Source organism: Strix aluco, chromosome 19, assembly GCF_031877795.1.
Source record: "Strix aluco isolate bStrAlu1 chromosome 19, bStrAlu1.hap1, whole genome shotgun sequence".
NCBI classification, from domain to species: Eukaryota; Metazoa; Chordata; class Aves; order Strigiformes; family Strigidae; genus Strix; species Strix aluco.
The window spans coordinates 6,971,829-6,993,652 of NC_133949.1; the positions used below are offsets into that span (position 1 = coordinate 6,971,829).

Sequence of the window (21,824 nt, forward strand, 5' to 3'; positions counted from 1 at the left end):
ATGGCGGCCCTCCATCAGGGCAGGAGGGACCCGTGTCCTCAGCCATGGGAAGCCCTGGCAGGCCCTGGGCCACCTGCCCCACACCCCTCACGCCCCGCTGCCGTTTCGGGTGGCCACCTGGCCTCATGGCTCCTATCCCACCCCAGCCAACACGTCCCCACAACCCAGCCCTCGCTTTCCACTAGAGGGAGTGAAGCAGCTGCCTTGCAGGAGGAAGCTGCCATCCTTTCACCCTCAAAACCCAATTTCCTCACTGCCAGCATCTTTCACAAGAGACCCTTGCCCAATCCCCCACCAGGAATAAACGCCTTTCCTGCCGCCATGCCGTTCCCTGGTGCCTGCACTGACCAGCTGCCCAGGCAGACATTGAAATATGTCTGTAAAGTGTCTCTCCTTTATTGGTGAAAACCACAAAATCATTAAAAATACAAATAGGGGATAAAAGGGGGTTTAGCGGCAAGAGGTCTCCAGTGGTTGTGAAAGCCTCAGTCCCCCAGGGGCCAGTGGAGGGGGACTGGGTCCCTCCTCGGGACATCTTGGGCTCTCTGTGATGGTGGATAAGATGGGTGCTGGGCTGCATCGATCCAGCCGGCAGCACCCTGGAGCCTGCGGCAGCTGCCAGAGCCACCTGGATCTGGCTCTGAGCCCCATCTGCGCAGGAGCCGGAGGAGATAAAGCATTGGCTGGCTGCTGTGGAGGGCTGAGGGCTCACAGGATCTTTCTCCGGGTGCTCTCGGTACAGCGGTTCAGGATGAGGTCTTTGCTGGGACGGGGAGGAACAGCAGGTTGAGCCTTGGGCTTGTTCTCCTCTGGCTCGTTTTTCTCAACTGCAGGTAAAGCAGATGTACAGGTGGGTCAGAGCTCTCCACCACCCCATACCAGTACCATCATGTGAACATTCAAAAGCTTCCATGTAATGGTCACCAAAGCTTCTGCCTGTCCTCCTGTCTCAGCCATATGTGATGGGCTTTCTGGAGGTCAGGGTGGTGGGATGAGCCCACCGGTCCCCGGCCAGGAGCTCTGTTCAAGTGGGAGCCCAGCTCTAGGTCTGTGCAAGGAGCTGCTCTCCCTTACGAAGGTCATGGATCCCGCACAGGGATTACCAGATCTAAAGCGTCTACTTCAATGGCAGCCTCCTTCTTTAGGCACCTCCTTCTTTAGCCAGCTAACGTACATGATAATGGTAATGGTAACAGCAGCACGGGGGAGGTTAGGTGCACAGAGGAAAGAACAAGTCCTAAGTGTGGGCTGACCTTCACCAGGACCTACTGAGGGCAGAAATGCCACCATGCTCCCTTCTTTGTCTGACCAGAGCTAAGAAACCTCACTGAAAAGAAACACTTCCTCGCACATGCTTTCCCCACAGGAGAAGGGTGGACAGGCACCATGTGACCCATATGTGTTGTCCTACTGCATCATCTCCCACCTGTGATGGGGCAGAGCCGGAGACCGTGCTGCCCTGAAGGGACAGCCCAACTTTGGGGCATGAAGTGCAGAGGGTTTTGGAGAAAAGAAGACTCATTTCCTCCACACCCAGATCTTTCAGCATGGCACAGGGATTCCCAGGCTTGTTCGCTCATGCCACAGCTCCACCAACCAGCGTTGGAGGGCACAGGCTGTGCTTGCAGAACTTCAGCCCGTGCCCAGGGCAAAGGCCCTGTTGAGACTTACTGATGATATTGGCCACCTTCTGGAAGTTTTCCTTCATCTTCTTCCGGCTCTGAATGTACTTTCTGCTGTTCCTCCTGTAGGTCTCCTGGCTGATCTGCTTCCGGCTCTGCTTGTGGATGCTCTTCGCGTTTCGGATGGTGGATCTGCAGTGAGTCAGAAACAAAACTTTCAGTTTCCCTGCCAGCAGCTCTCATGCCACACACTTTCTTGATGAGGATTTCCCCCCAATGCTTCCTCCTCTGCCTCACCCAAACCCCAATTTCTGCTTTTTGGTTTTGCCTGGTGGAAGGCAGCCCGTGGATGCCAGCCCTCAAGGGCAGCCATAGGTGAGACATGATGTGCAGTGTGTTAGGAGGCAGCTGGAGTGGTGCTTTGGAAGCAAATACTGAAGGGTGAAGCCTCAGCACAAGCCTGGAAAGCAATGATGGAGATGGCAAGGTGGATCAGATGAGATGGGTTTTTCCCAGAATTCAAGAAAACCCTGGAAGTGATCTATAGCTTTGCTTTTGGATGGATGGACATACACATGTGGCATCTATACTGGCTGCAACAGTAAGATCCTGGTGTGGTGTTCAGCATGGGTCCCCAAGCACCCAAGGCTCAGTCCCTGGGCCGGGGGAACAGAGTGTATGTGTCAGTGTGCACTTGGATGTGCAGTGTTGAACCCACAGCAGAGAAACTACTGAGAGAAGTGAAAGGCTGAGCAGCCTGGGGCTGTGCAGTGGCATGCAGCTGCAGGGAAACCCCCAGCGTCGGGGACAGTCCCCAGGCAGGCAGAAGGAGGCCACCACTTTGTCTTCAGTACCAGGGCATGTGTGAGGTCACTCCTGACATCCATCCCATGGCATCATCCTCCTGCTATGCTCAAGGCAACATGCCCATCTACCTTCAGCCTCTCCCTGGTCTGAGCATACAGCCCATTTCACAGCAAAGCTCTTGCCCACAGCGGCAGGTCACCACCTTTGCAACAGGACTCAGCCTGGCTGCCATCACCAGCACCACAGGGACAGCATCCACCACGGGGGCAAGTCACTGTCCTTGAAACAGGCCACCTCACCTCCTTCAAGGGTATCAGTAAGCATCACTGCGCTCAGATAGGTGGATTTGGGCCATTTTACACTGTCTCACACTGAATCCTTGCTCAGCAGAACTGGATTTTGAGAGGTTTTATAGCAAGACTGCCATGTTTTCTTGTAGGGAAGATAGTGGGAAGCTCTGCCCTTCCTAGCAGTTTTCTTTGCATCAGAATTAATGAGTTATTATTGCTTTTTATCTTTTTAATCAAAATAAAATCCCTTCCATTAGCTCAAATCCTCCCATCAGATTAGGCCATTTGGCAGCTCTGATTAGTCAAATCTCTCCTTGCTTCTCAAAGATTCAGTGGATGCACTTAGGAAATAAGAAAAAGCCCAATTTGAAAATTAAATGAGATTAGCCCAGAAGGGAAACTTTGCAGGAGGACAAGGAGGAATACATCTGGCTGGAGGACCTGTTGGAGCAAGGATCATGCAGCCCTGCATCAGAAATGCTGGGGTGCCTCTCTGCCTGTGGAAGTCAGGGAGCACAGAGGTAGTTTTGCTGCAGCCCTCCAGGATCTGCCTCCTGGTCTGTCTTTGCCCTGCTCATGCCTCTCCAGGGCAGTTCCTCATTGCCAGGGTGAGTGAGGGACACCACAAATCACTGTCTGGTTTCATTTCACTCCCCTCAAAGAAGAGCTTTAGTCCTCCTCTCCCCCACCCAGGGCTTCTCCTACCTCCGCGGAGGAGCGCTCCGGTTTCTCAGCTCACTCTTCACGGTGTTCACCTCCCCGGCTTTCTGCAGGTACATGGAGGGGTAATAACCAGTGGTTTCATCCTTCCTGCAATGCAACACAAAGCAACATCGCCTGCAGTCGTGACTCTGTAACCACCACCTTCTCATGCCTGTCCCCAGCTGATGCTGGGTGGGTTATTTCTCATGTTTCTTGCAGCGAGGGGGGCTTTGACTGTCCCCCCACCGTGTGTGCCTGTGGTTCTCCCTGAAAGCGTGGCTTGAGTCCCAAAAGCAAGTAGGTAGCAGAGCAATGGCTCACAGCTTTCAGGGTCTCACCAGCTCATATCATCTCCCCTGAGGGTTTCACTGGGCTCTTGAAGCATTGCTCAGGGCCTCCTGCCAGACACCCTGTAGCTGTGCACTCAAGAAACACTCCCTGGTCCCTGGCCCACCTCCCCCTCCACCCCCAGCACGCTGCAAACACCAGGAGATCCTCCCAGTGCCACTCGCCTGGGGACAGACTGGGGCAGGAGGATCCCCAGGGTTTGCAGCCACGTGTGTCCTGCTGCGAATATGGAATCTGTGAGTCTCCAGAGCACAAATGCAGCTGGGGTTCCCCTTGGGGAAGCCCAAGTTTGCAGGGCAGGCCAGGGCTGGGATGAAAGCTTAAGTTTTGCAAAGCAAAATGTGCCAGAATACTTAGAGGCAAAAAAACATACTTTTTTTTTTTTTTCCACCTGCCTCCTTCTTGGATGTTTCTGAAGCCCCCACCACAGGAAGGCCCAGCTTCAATGTTTAACATTTGGCAAAACCACAGGCTACTAGGAGCAGCCCTGCAAAAGGAAGTGCTGGGCAGCAGCACCAAACAGTCCACGGCTTCCACAGCCCCGATGCGGAGAACAGCTGGTTCATTCCTTCCCTCTGCCTGAATCCTACTTGCCTGATTTGTTCTTGGCATCTCTCACCTGATGACCCACCAGCCATCAAGGAGCTTGTGGATGACTTCGACGGTATCACCCTCCTTGAGGGTCAGCTCATCCTCCTCCATGGCTGTGTAGCTTTTCTGGACAATGTACTGCTCACCTGTGCACAGAACCAGGACAGAGGGTTGTGTCCTACCACCCCAGGGATGGGGCTCAGCCTTTCCAGCCACTGAGGAGAGGAGGAACCACAGCATCTACCCTATGTTTTAGGCTAGACTCAAAGTGCTTCAGGTCTCCAAGTTTGGATTCAGACTTCCCCAGCCTTGAGAGTGCCTGTGGCTCATCCCAGCCCTTTCAGCACCTCTCCATGAGAAAGCTGGTGAATGCAAGCAGTGGAAGCACACTTATCTATCTCTGCTGAAGAGCATGTTTATCATTTGGGTGATCTAAATGAGGAATAAGGAAGCTGTGCTAATAGAGTCTGTTGCAGTGTTTCAAAAACCACAAAGACGAAGTCCAGAGAGCAATCAGCATGAGGCTGCAGGATCCTCCCTCTGCTCTGTGCAACAAGACCCCGCTGTCACGGTGGGGCGATGTGGAGGGCTGGTAAGGAGACTGCAGAAGCCACGCGTTGGGGAAAGCCTGCACCTCTGTGTGAGTGCTGCACTGTGCTTCCTTGCTAACCCAGCAACTCAGCATTCACCCAGCTGGCTCAGCATGGCCACTGGGTGAAGATGTGCATCTGTGATCAGCCAAAACAAGCACCCAGTGCTGAGTTGCAGGTCGTGGGGAGCTCCTGAGGTTGACACTGAGGCACCAAACCATGAGATTTATCCCTCCTGGAAGCTCCTACAGCAACATCTCCCTGCCCAGCAGTCCTGCTCAGTGGGGACTGCCCGATGGGCCTTGCAATGAACCATCCCAGCAGGGAGCTGTGGCAGGCTGTGCTCTGACGCACACCCTGGTTACCCCAACATTTTACCTGCATAGTTGGGCTCCTGCTCTTCTGACTCGTCGGGACCGTCCATCGGCTCCAGATAGGCAGCTGGCACCCAGCCCCGCTTATTCTTCAACTGGCAGAACCACCAGCCTGCAAGGAAAGCACCCGTGGGCGAGAGCAGAGGGTGTTGTGGGGGCACCATGGGGGCACCAGCACTGGGTCTGCCCCCGGCCGGGGTAGGCACAGGCATCCACATGGCCTGGATGGAAGGGACGGCGCTGGGGCCAGTTTCTGTTTACATGGTGCAACCAGGGAGCTTGGCCAGTTCATCCTGTTTCCTCCTGGGCAGGAAACCTCACAGGCTGAGAAATGCGAGGGGGTTGCATGGTTTTCTAGGATTGCCCCACACCCTCACTGGCCAAAACCGACTGTCATGTGGCTCCATGTGAATGTGAAACATGTCCAGGCAGGAAGCGCTGAGAGGTTCGGTGCTGCTGGTTGCATTTGCTCTCTCCATCAGGAGACCCTGATACAGCCACCTACCCTTTAACCCATGCACCAGCCTAACTAACTCGCACGCTGCATTTGGACACGAGATGCAAGGGCAGTCCCCGTCCCTGCTGAAATGATGGCCAGGAGGGGTCTCGCACTCAGGGGCTCTCCAGAGGGATGGATACATACCGCTCTCGCTCTTCTCCACGACGTCCACCATGTCCTCAGCTTTTAGAGCCATCTCGGATGTGGAGCTCTTCTCGTAGTCAGCGATGGCTCGGTACGTCTGCAGCACAATGGGCCCTGTAATGTCTGCATGGGAGAAGTGAGAGACATTCCCTCTCCCAGCCCCCGGTGCAGAAATACCCTATTTCAAGAAGGCCAAAAGCATCCCCAGGACAGCCCCAAGTGCTCCCCCAGCCTCTTCTGGTCCCAAACCAGCTGGATCCCAGGACAGGGACTCATTCCCCCCGAGGCCGTGGTTTCCTCCCAGCTGCAGCTCTGGCACAGAGACAGTGCTCTTGGTCAGGGCATCTGCCATGGGATGGCTGCCCCTCTCCCTGCCGGCTTTGCTGTTGCTGAGACAGCCGCTGCTTGCACCCCTCCAAGGCCTCTTACCGCTGGGGTTTTTCTTGGCATCCTTTGGCAGGAGGAAGACCTCGGGCTTCTTGATCCTAGATGGGTCAGAGCAAAGGCAGCTCAATGCCAACCACCCCTCACCGCTGGCAGTGGTGCCATCCCTGCGGGCTGCTGACAGCACCCAGGATGCAGGTTTTCCCCCCCCCCACGGCAGGCAGCTGGACTCACTGGCTGTCTGTGACGGGGTTCATGTCATCGTGACGGACCTTGAAGAAGTTGACCACGTGCAGGCACCGGGAGATCTTGTGGGGCAGGTTGACCAGCGTGTAGCAGTACTCGGCCAGCGTGCCCTGCCTGTTCTGGGTCGAGCGCTGCCCATCAAACCACTTTGGGGCTGGAGGAGAGGGGAAAGGACTCAGAAAAATCAGAGAGCACTCTGTTTTTATGACTGTCCCAAGCAGGCTGTTTTGAATCATTGTTTTTGCCCTGAAAACAAGTGGATTTGGCCCCAAGGTGCTACATGGCTGCATGGTGCCCATAAGGCAAAGCTCTGCAGGAGCATGGCCCCATCTCCTCCCTCGCTGCTCCAGCCCCGGCCTTGGCAGGCACATGAGGTCCACACATAGTGCCGAAAAGTCTGGGGAGAAGCTGACCGCAGGGCTCTGGCTGTTTTGCAGAAGCGCTACAGCTGCAGGTTCCTTGTTTTGTCAGCACGGCTGTGGAGGCAAGTGTGCTGCAGTGCCCAGCTTGGGGGCTGTGGGCAGCGCGGAGGAGAGCTCTGTGCAGCCGGATTCATCCCCTGCAGCCCATGGACCCTTGCACAGCTCGTGCAAGCCCAGAAAAGACCCTGTTTGACCCCATTTCAGTTACAGGATAACTCCCACATCCGTGCTCAGACTAAGCGCAGCTGCTGGGCCACTAATACAGCGGCTGCACTGGGGCACAGGGAGGGGCTCAGGGGACCAGCCTGTGGCCAGGGGAGATGTGCGTGTCCCTCTGTCCTGCTGGCCACGGCGCATGTCCTGCAGCAGCTGCTCTCGACCCCAGGGCTCCAAAATGCCACTGGCAGCCCCGACCCACAGCAGTGTTGAACCCTGCGTCGAGGTGCACGTGTGCAGCTGGTGGTACCCCCACCCCCCCGCAGCAGTCTGACGCCTGCCTCAACCCCAGTGCTTTCAGGTCCCCAAATGGGACAAGGATGCTCAGCAGGGCAGTGGCAGCGCGTGGGAAGGGTCCTGGCATGGCAGTGTTGGTCTGGCTCTGAGGGGAGTCCCCCCAGACATCTGCTGTGTGGTGCAGGTTTATTCCTCCTCAGGAGGTGCTGACCACAACCTGCAGCTATTTCTCATGCTCCTTCCTGCCTCCTTTAAAACAGGAAATAAAATAAAAGAGGGAACTTCGCTGACCTGCACCTTGCCTGGGGACGAACCATCAGTTCTTTGGATCAGGAGTTCGTTCCCTGTCATTGCAGACATATTGCTTTGTTTCCTCTTATGAAATATCTGTGTTGCCGTAAGGGCACTAAAACCAGTGCCAGTGATTGTGTCACCGAGGGAAGGCTCAGCTCAGCTCAGGTTCCCCAAAGCCAGACCCTTTGTACCAGCCAGGGGTCACAGCCGGTGCTGTGGGACATGTCTCCACGGTGTCCAGCCTTTGGGGAGGAAGGATGGGGTCTGCAGGACTGGCGAGTGCTGCTGCTCAGAGCTTTCCGGGGTTTTGATTTCAAGCCCAGTGGGCAGGAACAGAAATCACACCAAGCACATGTGCGGGAGGCAGCCGGCAGAGCTTGGCCTGTCGGGGAATTTCCCAACCAACTGCAATTTCTATTTCACCTCCCCCCCCAGCCCTGGCACCTGCCCCTCACCTGGCAAGTGTGGGATGATCCGGTTCTCCATGTTGATGTCCCCCGATTCGATGGGGAACATCTCCTTCAGCGCTTTCTGTGGAGCAGAGCCAGGCATGGCTGTGAGGATGGCACTGGGGGATTCCCCTGTGGTACCCACAACCCTGCCCACGGCTTCCCCCCCTTCCTGGCACTCGCCCCGCTGCTGCCACTGGTACGTGCTGGCTGGACCCCGTGCCTCCACACTGGGAGAAATCTGCTGGGGGAGCACACAGCCGATGACTCCCCCTTCAAGGGGCGAAGGAGATTGAAGCACTGGGACCCAGGAGCCTCCTTTGAGCCAGGTTTGTTTAGAGATAATTTCAGCTGGAATTCACCCTCCTCTTTTTCCCGAGCCCTGGTGCCCTGGGCTGGGGGCCAGTGCCCACCCTGGGATGACTCACATGGAACTCGTATATCTCAGTAAACCGGCGGTAGATGACCTTTTCAGAGAGGTCGTTCCACTTCACCAGGAACATGTAGACCTGAGGGGCAAAGCAGAGGTGCTGCAGCTCTGTGGGTGAGCAGGACCCCACACCCTGCTGCAGCCGAAGCCCCCAGGGAGCCCTGCAGATGTTTCAGTTTCTGTTAAACTGTGTGTTTTTCTTCCACCACCCCAATGCAAGTAGCTCTGCCCAGGCAGCGAGCAAGCTGGGTGCTAGGGAAGCTCAGTAGGGACAGAGAGGGGACAGAAACATGCAGATGGGTGGGAATCAAGGAGTGAAAAGCCCTTTCCAAGCCTGTGCAGTAACCAATGGCTTGCAAATTTGGTGCCCAAAATCTTGTGTGTTCAGTACACTTTATCCTCTGGCTGCCTCCAGCTCATGCCATCAGCCATGACCCCTCCCAAAAAAGGATGCTCTTAGGCCCTCAGTCACATTTATCTAAATAAATTTGCTGGCCAGGCTTTTTATCCCGGCCAGTCTTCACTCCTCAGCTTGTCAGAAGGTTGCTGTGTACTCACATAGTGCTGGCTGGGGAAAAACCTCTTCTCGTAGCCCAGCAGCTCGATGTGCCGGATGAAGGCATCCCCCATAGCTGCTCCTAGCCACCGCGTCCCGCTCCGGCCCCTGCTCCTGCCTTCCCGGGCGTCTCGGCGTCCTTCTTCTCCCCTCTGCTGTCACACAGCTCCGCTTCACTGTTAAAGCCCCCGGGAAAGCAGAAGTCCTGCTGCAATCACACCCGTAATTGTTTATCCGCTGTGGTTTGTATTGAGTCGGTGTTTCCCGTAGGGAGTCTCCAGCCCAGCCAGTGGCTCAAGGGCTGGGGAGGAGGCGGGCACAGGGGAGGCCTCGGGGATGCCCTGGAGGCACCTCTGAAATCACGGGACAGTGAAGGTGCAGTGCCAGCTCGGCTGCCCTGATAGCCAAGTGGCCCCTTGACCGCTGACACTGCCCCGTGATGACACAGGGTGCTGCAGCACCCAATTTGCAGAGGGTCAAGGACAGACAAGTGCCTTGGCAAAGGCGACCAGAGGAGTCTTTACCCTCTGGAACAGAGCGGGATGGGCTGAACGAAGCGCTGAACGTGCTCCCCAGGGACAGCAGCACCGTCTCTGTATGGCTGGGAGGCCGTCCTGCGCTCCCAGGGCAGGCGGGGAAGCTGGGGGCACAGCCCAGGCAGAACGGGGCTTGGTTTGCTTGTTTGGTTTCAGGTTTAGTTCGATTTGGTTGGTTGGTTTGCAGGTGGGTTTCTTTAATAATTTGTTGTATGTTACGCATGCGTGTGTGGGAGTCTGCATGGGGTCAATTTAATGTCATTCTAGTGTTAATAACATTAAAAAATCGTCAGTAAAATTTGTGATGAAAATACAGTATTTAGTTGAAATTTACTACGGCGCACAAGAGCTCCTGCCCTTGCATCACTGATTCCTTTGAGTCACCTGCAGCTTCCCCAAAATCTGCCACCGAAAGGCTCCCTTTGAGCAGCCCCCGAAGCCCTGAGCCAGCTCCAGCGCCGCAGCTCCGCTCCCCGCCCTACCCCGGCACGGGGCTGCGTGGAGCACCGGGAAACCCCAGGGTGGGCCGGAGATGGACCCCCCCTCCCACCGGGAGAGCACGAGGGGCCCTGGCAAAGCCCCTCCGCGATGGCAGCGCACCACCGTCCTCCTCCGGCCCTGGCTCTGAGCAGAAAGGCTGAAGGGCTGCACGTATCAATCCCACACTGCTCACAGGCAAAGGTGCACCTGGGAGCACTTCTGTCCCTGTCAAGGGCACCCCCAGTTACAAGGGGTGCCAGTGCTGGGCTGTCCCCTGGCAGAGGTGGGACCTGCTCTCCACGGGATGCTCAGGAGGAGCCCAGCTCCATCTGGTCGCTCGGTTGTGAGCCCTCCACCCCCTCCCCGACTCCCTCTGCTATGTCCCCTCTGGGAGCTGGCGCTGGGGTGCAGCTGGTGTCCCCAGTAGGCCAACACCTCACCCCAAGCTGGTCTTCAGAGCAAGCCCAGACCCACGCTCCACATCCCCATTCCTGGCAGGCAGCAGCCCCCGGGCACCAGCGGAGCTCGCGTGGGCTCTCCCCACTGACCATCAACAGCAAACCCTGGTGCAGGGTCAGCCCCCGACGCCCTTAGGAGCTGTGAAGACAAAAGCTGCCTCTGGCTGCACTAAAAAAAAAATCAAATACTAACCCTAGCTTTCCCCGTATCTCAAGTATGGTGCTTTGCAGCCGAGATCAGAAACATGTCATTTACATTTAGTTCCTCATTATTTTAACATGGGGACTTCCCTGTATGCAAGGCAAAACTATACAACCAGTAACATTTAAACAGTTACCTCCGGGGCTGTTTGCATTCTGCCCTGCTAACAGCCAGACTGCTGCTTCTTATGCAGCAGCACCACAAACTTCGTCATGAAAGCTAATTTCATAATTACAATTGTTTGTACTAAGTTTGAAACCACTTTGCAGACAGTGCATTACTGGAAACCACTTAATTAGCTCGTTTCTTTCTGTTTCCTCATCTTGTGATGCGAGAAATGAAACAAGAGCTTGTAGATCTCACTGCTGGCGATGGGTTAGCTCACAGTGAGACACAGCCTGTAACTCGGTATGATACACTGCTTCATGTTTCCACCAACTGTCCCCACAGTTCCTGGGTTGTCAAGAAACAATTTTAGAAGAAAATTCTTGGAGGAGCAATGACCCATCGGATAAATGAGTGGAGTTTATGGAGTTCTTGAGCTGATTCATGTTTTGGAGAACAGGGCTGGCAGCTGAATGCAGGACCTGATCGTGGAGAACTTCCACTGGCCTCCAGCCTCAGTTGGCAGCGGTACTTTGCAGCAACGCACCACTGCTTTGGGGTAAGAACAGCAGATATGGGGCCTAAGGTGACAGATTTCAATCAAGGTTATTGAAGATGAAGCTGTGGAAGTTTAGAGGTTTAGGCAAATGGACTACCCTCTTTTCTGTAGCGTTCCACCCAAAACCAGTACCAAAACCTCCCAGAAATTAAAAGCTGAAGAAAGAATGCTACCCTAATTTTATTCAAAACGCAATAGTGGTTTAAATTTAAGCTTAATTCAGTCCAGAGCCAAGGAAGACCTTGCTTATGTCACTGATGGCAAATTGCTGTATGTGAACACTACTACAGGCAAAAACCATGAAAATGGAAGTCTGCCCTCTTCCTTAGCAGTCTGTCGCTGATGGGATGGACACGAAAAGAAACGAAGGAGAAAGGGTTCAAGTTTTGTATGTGGAAAATCCCAAGGGAAAACCACTGGCCAGCAGCTGCACGACAGAGGCACTGGACCTCATCTGACATCTAGTGGTTACCGCCGTGAGAAAAGCCAGGGTGCCATACCCAAGGAACTCCAGCCTCCACCCCTGACACCCTGGATACAAAATCCCTATTTCAGAGAAAGGAGCCAGCCCAAGGTTCAGGACAGGCTTTTAAAGTTCAGTAAAACATGGGGAATAAATACTTGTCTGCTACTTCATCACCACAAAGCTTCTCTGCTGGAACAAAAAATATTCAGAGCTCTCAAAGTTGTTGCAATTTTATTTATTTACTTGTTTATTAGTACAGCCAAGGCTTTTTTAGGGCATTATCACTCAATACCCGAAGAGTGAAGCACCTCACGTATTACTAGTTTGGAAATGAGTGAGATTTTCACAGACAGTTAACATCTTAAAAGTTTGCTACCTGTTAGGACTATATATAGATAATTTTTTAATATAAAATTGGTATTTGGAAGGTATAAATATTGGTGCAATTATTTTGTCAGTCTAATTTCTCTCTACTGGATATAACTCAAGATGTCTGAGACCAAGAAGAGACTTCAGTGCTGAATGCCGACACCCCCGTCAGCATCACTGCAAGCCCAGCAGCGGGACAGGCACAACGCACACCACCCCCTCGCTCCCAGCATCACCGAAGGACTCCAGTCCTTCCAGGAAAAACACTGCATCAGTTTTCACTTTTTTTTTTTCAGCTCTTGCACGCAAAGTTGCAGGATGTCCACGCTGCCGTTACATACGTGACAAGGCAGCAGCCTGGAATGACTAATTTTCACAGTTCTTTTGCTAAGATGCCTCGCCCTCATTTTGAGGGAGCACTAATGACTCCATCAGCAATATAGAGCCTTTCTCAGCAGGCAGCTGTGCAAAAAGCACCTCCTCAAGATAGCTGTGAGTGAAGGAGGGATGGACCATCCTTCTGCTTTTCAAAAGGGGAAGTTGAGAGTCAGCTGAAAACCCAGGGAAAGCTGCATTAACTCATTTCCCCATTCTAAACATTTCTAGCAGCAATCGCAGAACTGGCCATTGCTCTGATAACAACCTATTTATGGAGGTGAGTTAACTGAGCATGTCTATAATCAGCAGAGGACTACACCAGTGGTTACAACTCGGGGCAGCAGCACACAGCGGAGAGTTAATACCCACAAGCTGAGAGGGAACAGATCAGTTACGCCAAGGGGCTGGTTCCCATGGGACCGACACAGGGGCTGTTTGCCCAGGCAGGAAGGCAGCGCTGAATCGGTCACCACCGATTCCCCATTGGGAGAGCCAGAAGGTACAACCAGACAAGTGTTTTCAAAGTGACTCAGCAAGGAGCTAACCCTGCTCCTACTGACATCAACGGCACAAGGCCCGAATATTTAAGTGGAAGCGCCTAGATCGGCACGGAACAATCGTGAAAACACAAGCACACGTCCTACAGCTCTCCCTTGCCTCCAGAACGATGGAGCATGTGCTGCTCTAATTCATCTGCTGAATTTCAGGTTGCTCCCAGGGAACAGACACTGCACCCAATAGAATTTAAGGCTTCAAAATTTTTCTTGAAGATACAACCACCTCACCCACACGGAGCTGGATTTCTGTGTGAAAGGCGTGACTGGAATTTACTTCCTCCACTGGAAGGAATAACTACGCCACAGCATGTTCTACCTGCCTACAGAATTACTGCTACAGCTTCATTTGTTGTAAAATATGTAAATGTATACTGCATGGACAGCCATGAAAACCATCAGAAAGGTCTTTATTTCTTAATCAGGGAATTAGGTTCACCATTTGTGCATAATGCAGTCATCCCAAACTCATGCCAATAAAAGAGAAACCTTTACAATAATCTGCATCTTCTCTGTAGAGATTATCATATAGCCAGAACTTTACATCTCTTATGGTTTGTAAAACTTAAAATAAATGCATACATGAGTCTCTTACATGATGTGGGGCGTAACCAGGACTACAGGGGACTTAACTTTTGACATAGTAGGACTTACAGCAGCTTGCGGCGTATGTTTCCATAACTAGTTCTAGATGAAGAGAAGGGCATCCCCCACAGCCTTCAGGAGAAAAGCTCTCACACAGGTCCATGTGAGTTCTGCCTACGTTAGGACTGCAAGACCAGACCCCATCATATATAAACCATGTGATATTCTGATAAAACATGCACTTACTACTTTTGAGTTAATGGAACAAACTATAACACGGTTTAATTCAAGTTGGTTCCTAATCCACACACTGAAATACTGACCATTTCACAGTCCATCTCATTAATGCGTACTAACGCTCAAGTGAACCAGTTTATCTTTTATTTATGAAAAACATATGAATTGTGATAGATATCATAGGAAAAATTAGTTCAAATATACAGATACTATTGTCCAATCAGCCATTAAAGGAGTAAGAACCAAAAAGTATTGATTTTTTTTTCCCAAAGAAAAACTAACAAACTGAACTACTTGCAGGAAATTTTCTTCATTACAAAAGCTGAGATGCATTCAGGTACAGTGAAATTCAGCTTTATTGGGAAGTGTAGACAGCTTCTGTTAAGTCCCTGTTGATTTTACTCCCTGTCATCTCCCCAGCATTGCTGCATCAAGTTTAGTCCTTATAATATATTCCAAAGTAAAATCAGCCATTCCAAATCTACAGGCATTCTTTGCTTTAAGTCAATTCACAGAACTGCTGAAAAAGTAGACATTTCTATCTAAAAGTACAAAAAGGGTTTGTATAGAAGGTACTTCTCTTATACAGTTATATTACACAGCTCAAGACAGTCCCGGCAGGCTCTTCTCAGAACTGGATGCTTCTGACTAGATAAAAAAAAAAATTACAAAAGCAAGTTAGTTTAATTGCAGCTCTGTATCTTATTACAAATAGGAGTAGTTTCCGTCGCCTTTTTGAGTTCTTTAAGCCTAGATTCAGAGAGCATGCTGAAGCTGAATGTTGCTTTCAGTCAATATGAGATTTTAATGTGTGCTTGAGTGGTCTCTGTAAGAATTTAGATCAAATATTTGCTTTAGTATTAATTCAGTGGATGGCCTAAAACTTCCAAGAGGCCAAACCACTGCAGGACCAAGTTGTGCAGCCATTGCTCAGACAAAACTTCTGTGACCTTTAATGGACAGGTGAGATGGCTTTTTATACCTCCACTGGGTGAAGTGCTTCCCACGACAAATCAAAAGTTTTTCTTTAGTATATTTTCTCCTGCCATGTTCAGTTTTATGACAAATATTTCCAAAGCAGTCTTCACCAGTTTATTATGAAGACTATTACTGTACTTATAATTCTCAGGGCACAGACAGTTGGTGTGCTGGTACATCAGTCTCTGCCAGTTTCTACCAAATCATTTCTGGATTTGCCCCTTCAGTCCCTCATCCGACGCCGTCAGCAGCCCTCTGCGTACCAGGCTGTGTTTCTGCTGCACGGATGGAGGGCTGTGGCCAAGGCTGTCCCTGCCTCCAAAAAGCTGGATGGTTCCAGGGGTGAAACCCACGGGCTCCCCCAGCCCTCGTCACACGAGGGGCAAACTGCTTTATGACTCCCAGCTGCTCAGGCCGGCAGAAATGCAGAGCCAGAGCTCGGTTTTGCTGATTGCCCGTCTGTGCTCTCAGAACTGGAACACTACACAGACATTGTCTCCTCAGAGAGGAATACCATGTCTTTTTCTTACTAGAGCTAGACGTACACTAAACAGCTCAAGTACACTAAACAAATGCATCCGACTTTGTATCAATCAAGACAAATGGCTACAGTATCAAACACTACACAATGAGGAAAGTATTTGGTTTGGAGTATTAGCAAAAAACTGAAAAGGGAAAAAGTACTACAGAGCTGTGATAGCTTAAAATAGCCATTTTCTCTGAATGAGGCATAAAGACTCACAACCATGTGGATCAGCCTTTTACATCTGGTGATGTGATAGCATCACTAGCACTACTCTCCACCTCCACCAAAATGTCATTTTTAGGAATCAGTGAAGTTAAAAATAGTATAAGAAAAAGACTCAGACATTTTTGCATTGTGAATTAAACTGTTTCATAAAATTTAATGGAAAAAAAAAAAAAAAACCACTTTTAAAGGAAGTTGGTTTGTCATCCCAGCTAATAGCTTTGCTAAGTGTCCCAAGCTTAGACAATATTGTAATTGTACTGAAGAGCTTTCCTGCTCAAGTACAATCTGGAAATATATAGGCTTTACCAAGAATAATAATGACACAACCATGTCAGAGCTCTTCGTAAACATCAATTCCCTGAGCTTTCATTTACTCTGCCTCTGAGGTATGTAATTACCATCACCCATTCTTATTTATAGGCCACATCTTCCTGGGACTGACTACCTCACGAATGTACACACACAGTGTGCTTTACCCTGTATTTGGATAAGGTAGTGAAAACATCCTACATTTTATAAGTGAGAACCGAGACAAATAAAATAATTCACAAGTAAAGGACTGGCACCTTCTGGCATTCACAGTCCTATATCTCGGCCCTTCTCCTCACCCAAAAATATAAAAATATTACTACGTGACAGGTGCTGACTTCAAGAAATGCTAAATTCTTTTACCCCGTATTGATGAGATCTACCACGTTGGGTCTGGTTCTTGCTTTATTTGAGAATTTTCTTCTGTTTCTGTAACATCTGTTGAAAAAGTAGTAATGAATGAAGAGAAAAGGGAACTTTCCAACCAATTTTGTTGTTATTGTTGTACTTAAGTAAAAAATTAAGAAAATATGAAAGCATTAATTTACCTTTTTAAACTATTAACAACAAATAAAAATTTATGCACAACAATCTGATTCTGTGAAAATGATCATATTCACTTCAATGTAAAGCAGCTTGGGATCTTAGAGCACTCTAGTTTTTAAAGAACAGAAAGAAAAATTGCTATTAGAAGTGTATGAAACTTAAAAATGCTTTTACGTAGCTGAAATACTCACTGGGCTGAAAAGGTACTTAATCCAAAAAGGAAACAACACATAATTGGTGAAAAAATGTCAGATATGTCACTGTTTTGGTCTGCATCCTGCTCTTCATCCTCCTCCCTCCTCTGTGCCAATCCCCAGCACCATTCCTTCCTTCAACCACCTCATCGGATATGTGATGCTGGGTGAAGCTTTTCAAACACTCACAGCTAAGTCTGTAGCTCATGACTTCAAATACATCAGGCACGAGCACTGTTTCACATTTTTTAAGATGCCATCTTCCAAAGGTAGCTAACAACACCTGAACCTACTTGTGCTCAGGTGATGCCTTCTGGGTTAGTTATTAAACACACAGCAATATTTTTCAGATTTTCTTCCCATCTCTTCTCAACTACAGACTTCTGCACTACTGTATTTCAATCTCTCCGAAAAAAATTTGACCCTAGCTAATTTTTCTTCTTCAATGCACAGTATTGCACAGGAAGGCGTTACGATATGCTTAAAAAAAGAGAGAAAGAAATTTTATCTTGTTGGCTAAAGCATTCATCACCTTTTGATATATGTTTTTTCATTTCCAGGAGACTTAATTACAAAATCTTTGCTTTTTCTTGTTCACAGGGACGCCTGGAGGTAAATCAAAGAAATCTCATGCCTGTATAGTACTGTATATATGAGCTGGAGCCTGATATTGTTCTTTTTATAAACAGAGAATAAGATGGAAAGAAATTGGTTTTTCACTGAAGTTGTTTGGAAGGTTCAGGGCTAGGGTAATTCATCACTACAAAGTCAAGCCATTTCACCACATGATCATTTTATACCTTCCAGCCTAGTTCTGAAGTGATTTTGAGTTCTTTAGCAATTGCATGCCTTTTCTCAAGATCATTCCTCTGGTTACGGGGTCTGAATCTAGTTTTGGATGATAAATTCAAAGCCACACTTGTCTATGTCTTCAAAACCATCACTTTGAAGGCCCATAGCTAGATTTCCTCCACCTGAAGGTATTCAGGAACAACTGTCTTTCTCCATCTAACAACTTCAGTGGTCCCACGTAGGCCCAGCATTATAAAGACAGCTGATGTTCCAGCTTTCGTAACTGTGAGCTTAAAATCTGCAGCTCAGCTCTTCTGGGACTCTAACACTTGCCTTCTTTTTGTCTTGATTGCTGCAACAGGATTGATCTATACTCTGAGACAAAGACCTACTCGTAATACTCAGAGTGAACCTGTAACTGAGCTTGCAACAGTAGTTCTGGTTGTGCGTGTTTGGCTTTTCTCCGAGTTCAGTGACATGACAGGGCAACTGAAGCAGTGGAGACTGGAATGGGCATTTCCTTGGAAAAGGCTAGAGGAGAACAGGAGTGCTGAGATTTGCTGCCTTCTCTTTTGGGGGCACAGAAGCAGGATTAGGGAACGAACTCGAGGGTTTTAGGATGACAAGTGCTGATGCACAGCAGCCTCCATCCCGGTGCCGTTGGCTACGCTGCTCTCAAGCTGCTACTGACACATCAGAGAGCCCTGGCACAGACTACCTGGCACAAAACCAGCACCCTGTCAAACTGTCACAGCACCTCGGATCCTCTATGTCAGCCGTGCCAGAGGCAGCCACAGCCACCCAGGGCCATGCTGACAAGCTGGGGCTACAGCAGAGGCAGCATTTACAGGACCAGAGCACACAGCAGACAACAGCATCCCAACTCTCAGGTCGATTCAGTATTCCTAATGCTCCAAGACCATAAGCAAAAGCACAGCTACTGCCTCCTTGGCCTCACATATATCAACATCTGAAAAAGATACAACTCAAGTATATTCTTGGACAACAGGAAAGTTGGATGTTTTCCAGAGCTTAAGTTCTGGAAGAACAACAACACTCCCCGCCTCTCCCAGCACAGTATATTCAGGCCAATACGCCATTAAAATTTCCTGATGATGGCAATCATTCACTTATAAATTGTGGAAACTACTGTGCTGAATAACTCAGGATATGAGCAATCACTCAAAGCCTATATATAGTCATGACTCACCAACCAAGAACAACAATTCATAAAACTCCTTTGTAAAATTACTTGAATGACGACTTCTGCTGCAGAGTATTTTTCACATGATGCAGCATGATATTAATACAGATGAAAAAATGCCCTGGAAACCAATAAAAGCCCTTGTTTTGTTTTGATTGACCCTTCTCCTAAAAGAAAAAGATGCAACTTTGTTCAAAATTACTTTAAATTATTTGTTGGTAATAACTGAAGACAAACACTTACCTCCTACAGATAGTTGTACTTGGCTTGGTTCAGCTGGCTCTTAAATGAAAAAAATATAGTCAAATGAGTATGAATATAGTTTCAACAATATGATCAGTTTCTTAGAAAAATTAAGGAAATTAAGTTTTCCCTGAAAAAAAAGCACCTCATTTTTTCCTCTTATGATCAGACTCAAATATCTTTGTCTGAGAGAAATGTGTGTAACTTTCTATAGAGTCTGCAGAAAAATGTAAAAAATACCCAAACATTTATTACATTACACTCCCTAACAGCTTCTCTTCCAACTACAGTTCACTGCAGCAGACATATCACCGAGTTCTGGTGGAATATATCATGCACTTGCAAAGAATATACCAAGTTTGGAAGAGCTTTACTGAAACTGCTTAAATCTAAAACAGCATTTAAAAAAAATCGTCACTTCTGTTAGTATTGTCTTCAATGGTGAGTATGTGTATTTTGGGGGAGAGTGGGAAGGTGCAGAATAGAGGGCAAAAAGTATGTTTTAATTCCATATTGATTTTTCTATTATCTATGTTGATGAATTACAGGTGCTGGGAAAGCCATTTAACCTTCTTAACACTGCGGGTGAGATAAGAGACTATATCACTGCTATCAGCAGTGGTTTTCCTCCCTCCCACCACCAACAAATGTGAACAGAAGAGCCAGTGGTTTCCTTTACAATTATTTCCACCGTTAAAAGTGTCCCTTACTCTTAAAATGCTTATCAAGTATTTTCTCTTGTTTCCCAGTTTGAGTTAAAGATTATTCAGTCAATTGCAAAAGTCTTTCCTGTAGTACACCAACTTAGGATACGTATTTTTAAAACGTCTGCGAACATTTAGAAGCTCTTTTGAGTCAAAAGGAAGTTGCTCAACTACATTTACTTTAGCTATTCGTAGCTTTAAGTTAAGTTCTCCATTCAGACTAAGATAGGTGATGTGTGCGCAGTCTAGCAGGGGTTAGAGCTGTGCAGGGGGCAAAAATTCCATCAAGATCCCATTCTAGGTTCTTACATGTTACACAGGCAAACTTCATTTGGCTGAACACCCATCTGGTGCAGACACACATACTTTGAGCTAAGCAGACATCAGTAAATGGATACTGAATTGGCTTTATATATTGCCCCTACTAATCCTTCTTTGCAGATGATGAGTGAGCTGAAAAAAAATCAAATCAAGGAACATGCCAATGACACAGCTTGAAGGAAGCAATGGCTCTTTCTATTAATTTATTAATATTTAATAGCTATAAAAGTCACCGTCGCACACCATCTGTCAAAATAAAAGGGCTCATCATGAGCCGTGCGTACTCACGACATGACTACTAATATCATCTGCCAATGAGATCGAGAACTCCATACCCCACCCCTCCTGCAAGGACACGTGTCACGCTCTGCATCACCTGGTAGTACTGGTGCTGCTGGTGGTGCTGCTGGTGGTTCTGCTGGTGGTTCTGCTGGTGGTGCTTCTGCTTCAGCTTTTTCCATCAGCTCTAAGATTAGACACGATCAGTGTTTGAAAATGGTCCACACGTAACACAAGGGCAATCTTACTTCTTGAATCTGCAAGTCCTGAAACTTGTTGCGTGAACACTTGTGATTGAGCTGCAGTTCAGTATTTTTTCTTACAGAAAAACCACTCCCTGTCTAGCTTCCAAGCACCAAAAATTTCCTCTTAAGTTCCCACATGTTCTTCGGAAGAAGAATAAAGCATCATACCTATAAGCAGTAGGCTCAGAGCCTTTCAATCATTCACCTTAGTATCTATCAATACCAGATCATTTTGACCGTAATTAACGGACATGGATAATGCATAACCCCACATGTTCAGTGACCAATCTGCTCCTCCAGTGGCAGAAGATGATCGGATATCTGTGTTGCTTTTACTCAGCATATTAGCTAGCCTCAGTCCCAACACACGCTGACAGTTATGCTGGATAGTTTAATAGATTCTTTCATTTCTAATGCAATTCCCTGGAAATGCCATTACACACTTAGCTGCCTGGGAGGCTCCCTCTTACATAGGGATCTCTTTCCCACCTACAAGGGTGTGCCTAGGACTGCTGAGCAGGTCAATGTCAGTTACTAGCTATAGTATCTCCCTGAAAACACTTTGTACTTGCAGTTCACAGACCTCAGCATACTAGCTGGAACATACTGGTGGCTGGATGCAAATGAACCAACGCAGGGTCACTAAGGCTCAGGCTGGGTAAGGACAAATAAACAGCAGTAGGTTATTTGGCCTCTGAATTTCTAATCTGACATTGACTCAGAAAGAACATGACACAAGGGACACTAATGACAGTGTTTTGCAGTTTGCTTTTTCTCTTAAATAAGAGCTAAAAAACCAGGTCACAATTATTTTAGGCATCTGAAAATACTAAGACCTTTCCCACCCTCCTGAAACAATTTCATTAACATGGCCAAATTGGCCATGGCACTTCAGGTAATTACACTCTGCCTCTCTAAACTGTTACAGCTTCAGTAGAACGCAGAATTTTTCACTGGAACACAATTGTGCAGCTACCGGAAAGCTCTTGCTTATTAACTGCTACTGCAATGGATCCGAACCTAAAATGTAGGCACTCCCATGTAAGTCTGTTGCTCAGTCAGGGTCCTAAATCTCTTTGGGACTCTGCAGCTGAAAAATATGAAATCAGTGTCTTGCATTTTCACATC

General features: G+C 48.7%; 2 protein-coding genes across 8 annotated transcripts in view; both read right to left on the bottom strand.

Moving 5' to 3' along the window:
* Window positions 1–372: 372 nt before the first annotated feature.
* On the bottom strand, window positions 373–9,500 carry NCF1 (neutrophil cytosolic factor 1). Its single transcript, XM_074844929.1, has 11 exons — window positions 9,204–9,500; window positions 8,644–8,724; window positions 8,222–8,297; window positions 6,586–6,751; window positions 6,397–6,452; window positions 5,968–6,090; window positions 5,329–5,436; window positions 4,389–4,506; window positions 3,425–3,529; window positions 1,672–1,814; window positions 373–827 (listed from the first exon to the last, which is right to left on the bottom strand). The coding sequence occupies exons 1-11, from the start codon at window positions 9,273–9,275 to the stop codon at window positions 709–711; spliced, it is 1,167 nt and encodes a 388-aa protein (XP_074701030.1). The 5' UTR covers window positions 9,276–9,500; the 3' UTR covers window positions 373–708.
* Window positions 9,501–13,697: 4,197 nt separating this feature from the next.
* Window positions 13,698–21,824, bottom strand: part of GTF2I (general transcription factor IIi) — a 78,415-nt gene continuing 70,288 nt past the window's right edge. For all 7 annotated transcript variants that reach the window (XM_074845607.1, XM_074845611.1, XM_074845605.1 and 4 more), the window contains 4 exons: window positions 20,549–20,638; window positions 19,148–19,186; window positions 16,532–16,606; window positions 13,698–14,778 (listed from right to left, as the gene is read on the bottom strand). In XM_074845607.1, the coding sequence (XP_074701708.1) occupies window positions 16,548–16,606; window positions 19,148–19,186; window positions 20,549–20,638 (188 nt within the window). In that variant the 3' untranslated portion in view covers window positions 13,698–14,778; window positions 16,532–16,547. The remainder of the gene's footprint in view (window positions 14,779–16,531; window positions 16,607–19,147; window positions 19,187–20,548; window positions 20,639–21,824) is intronic.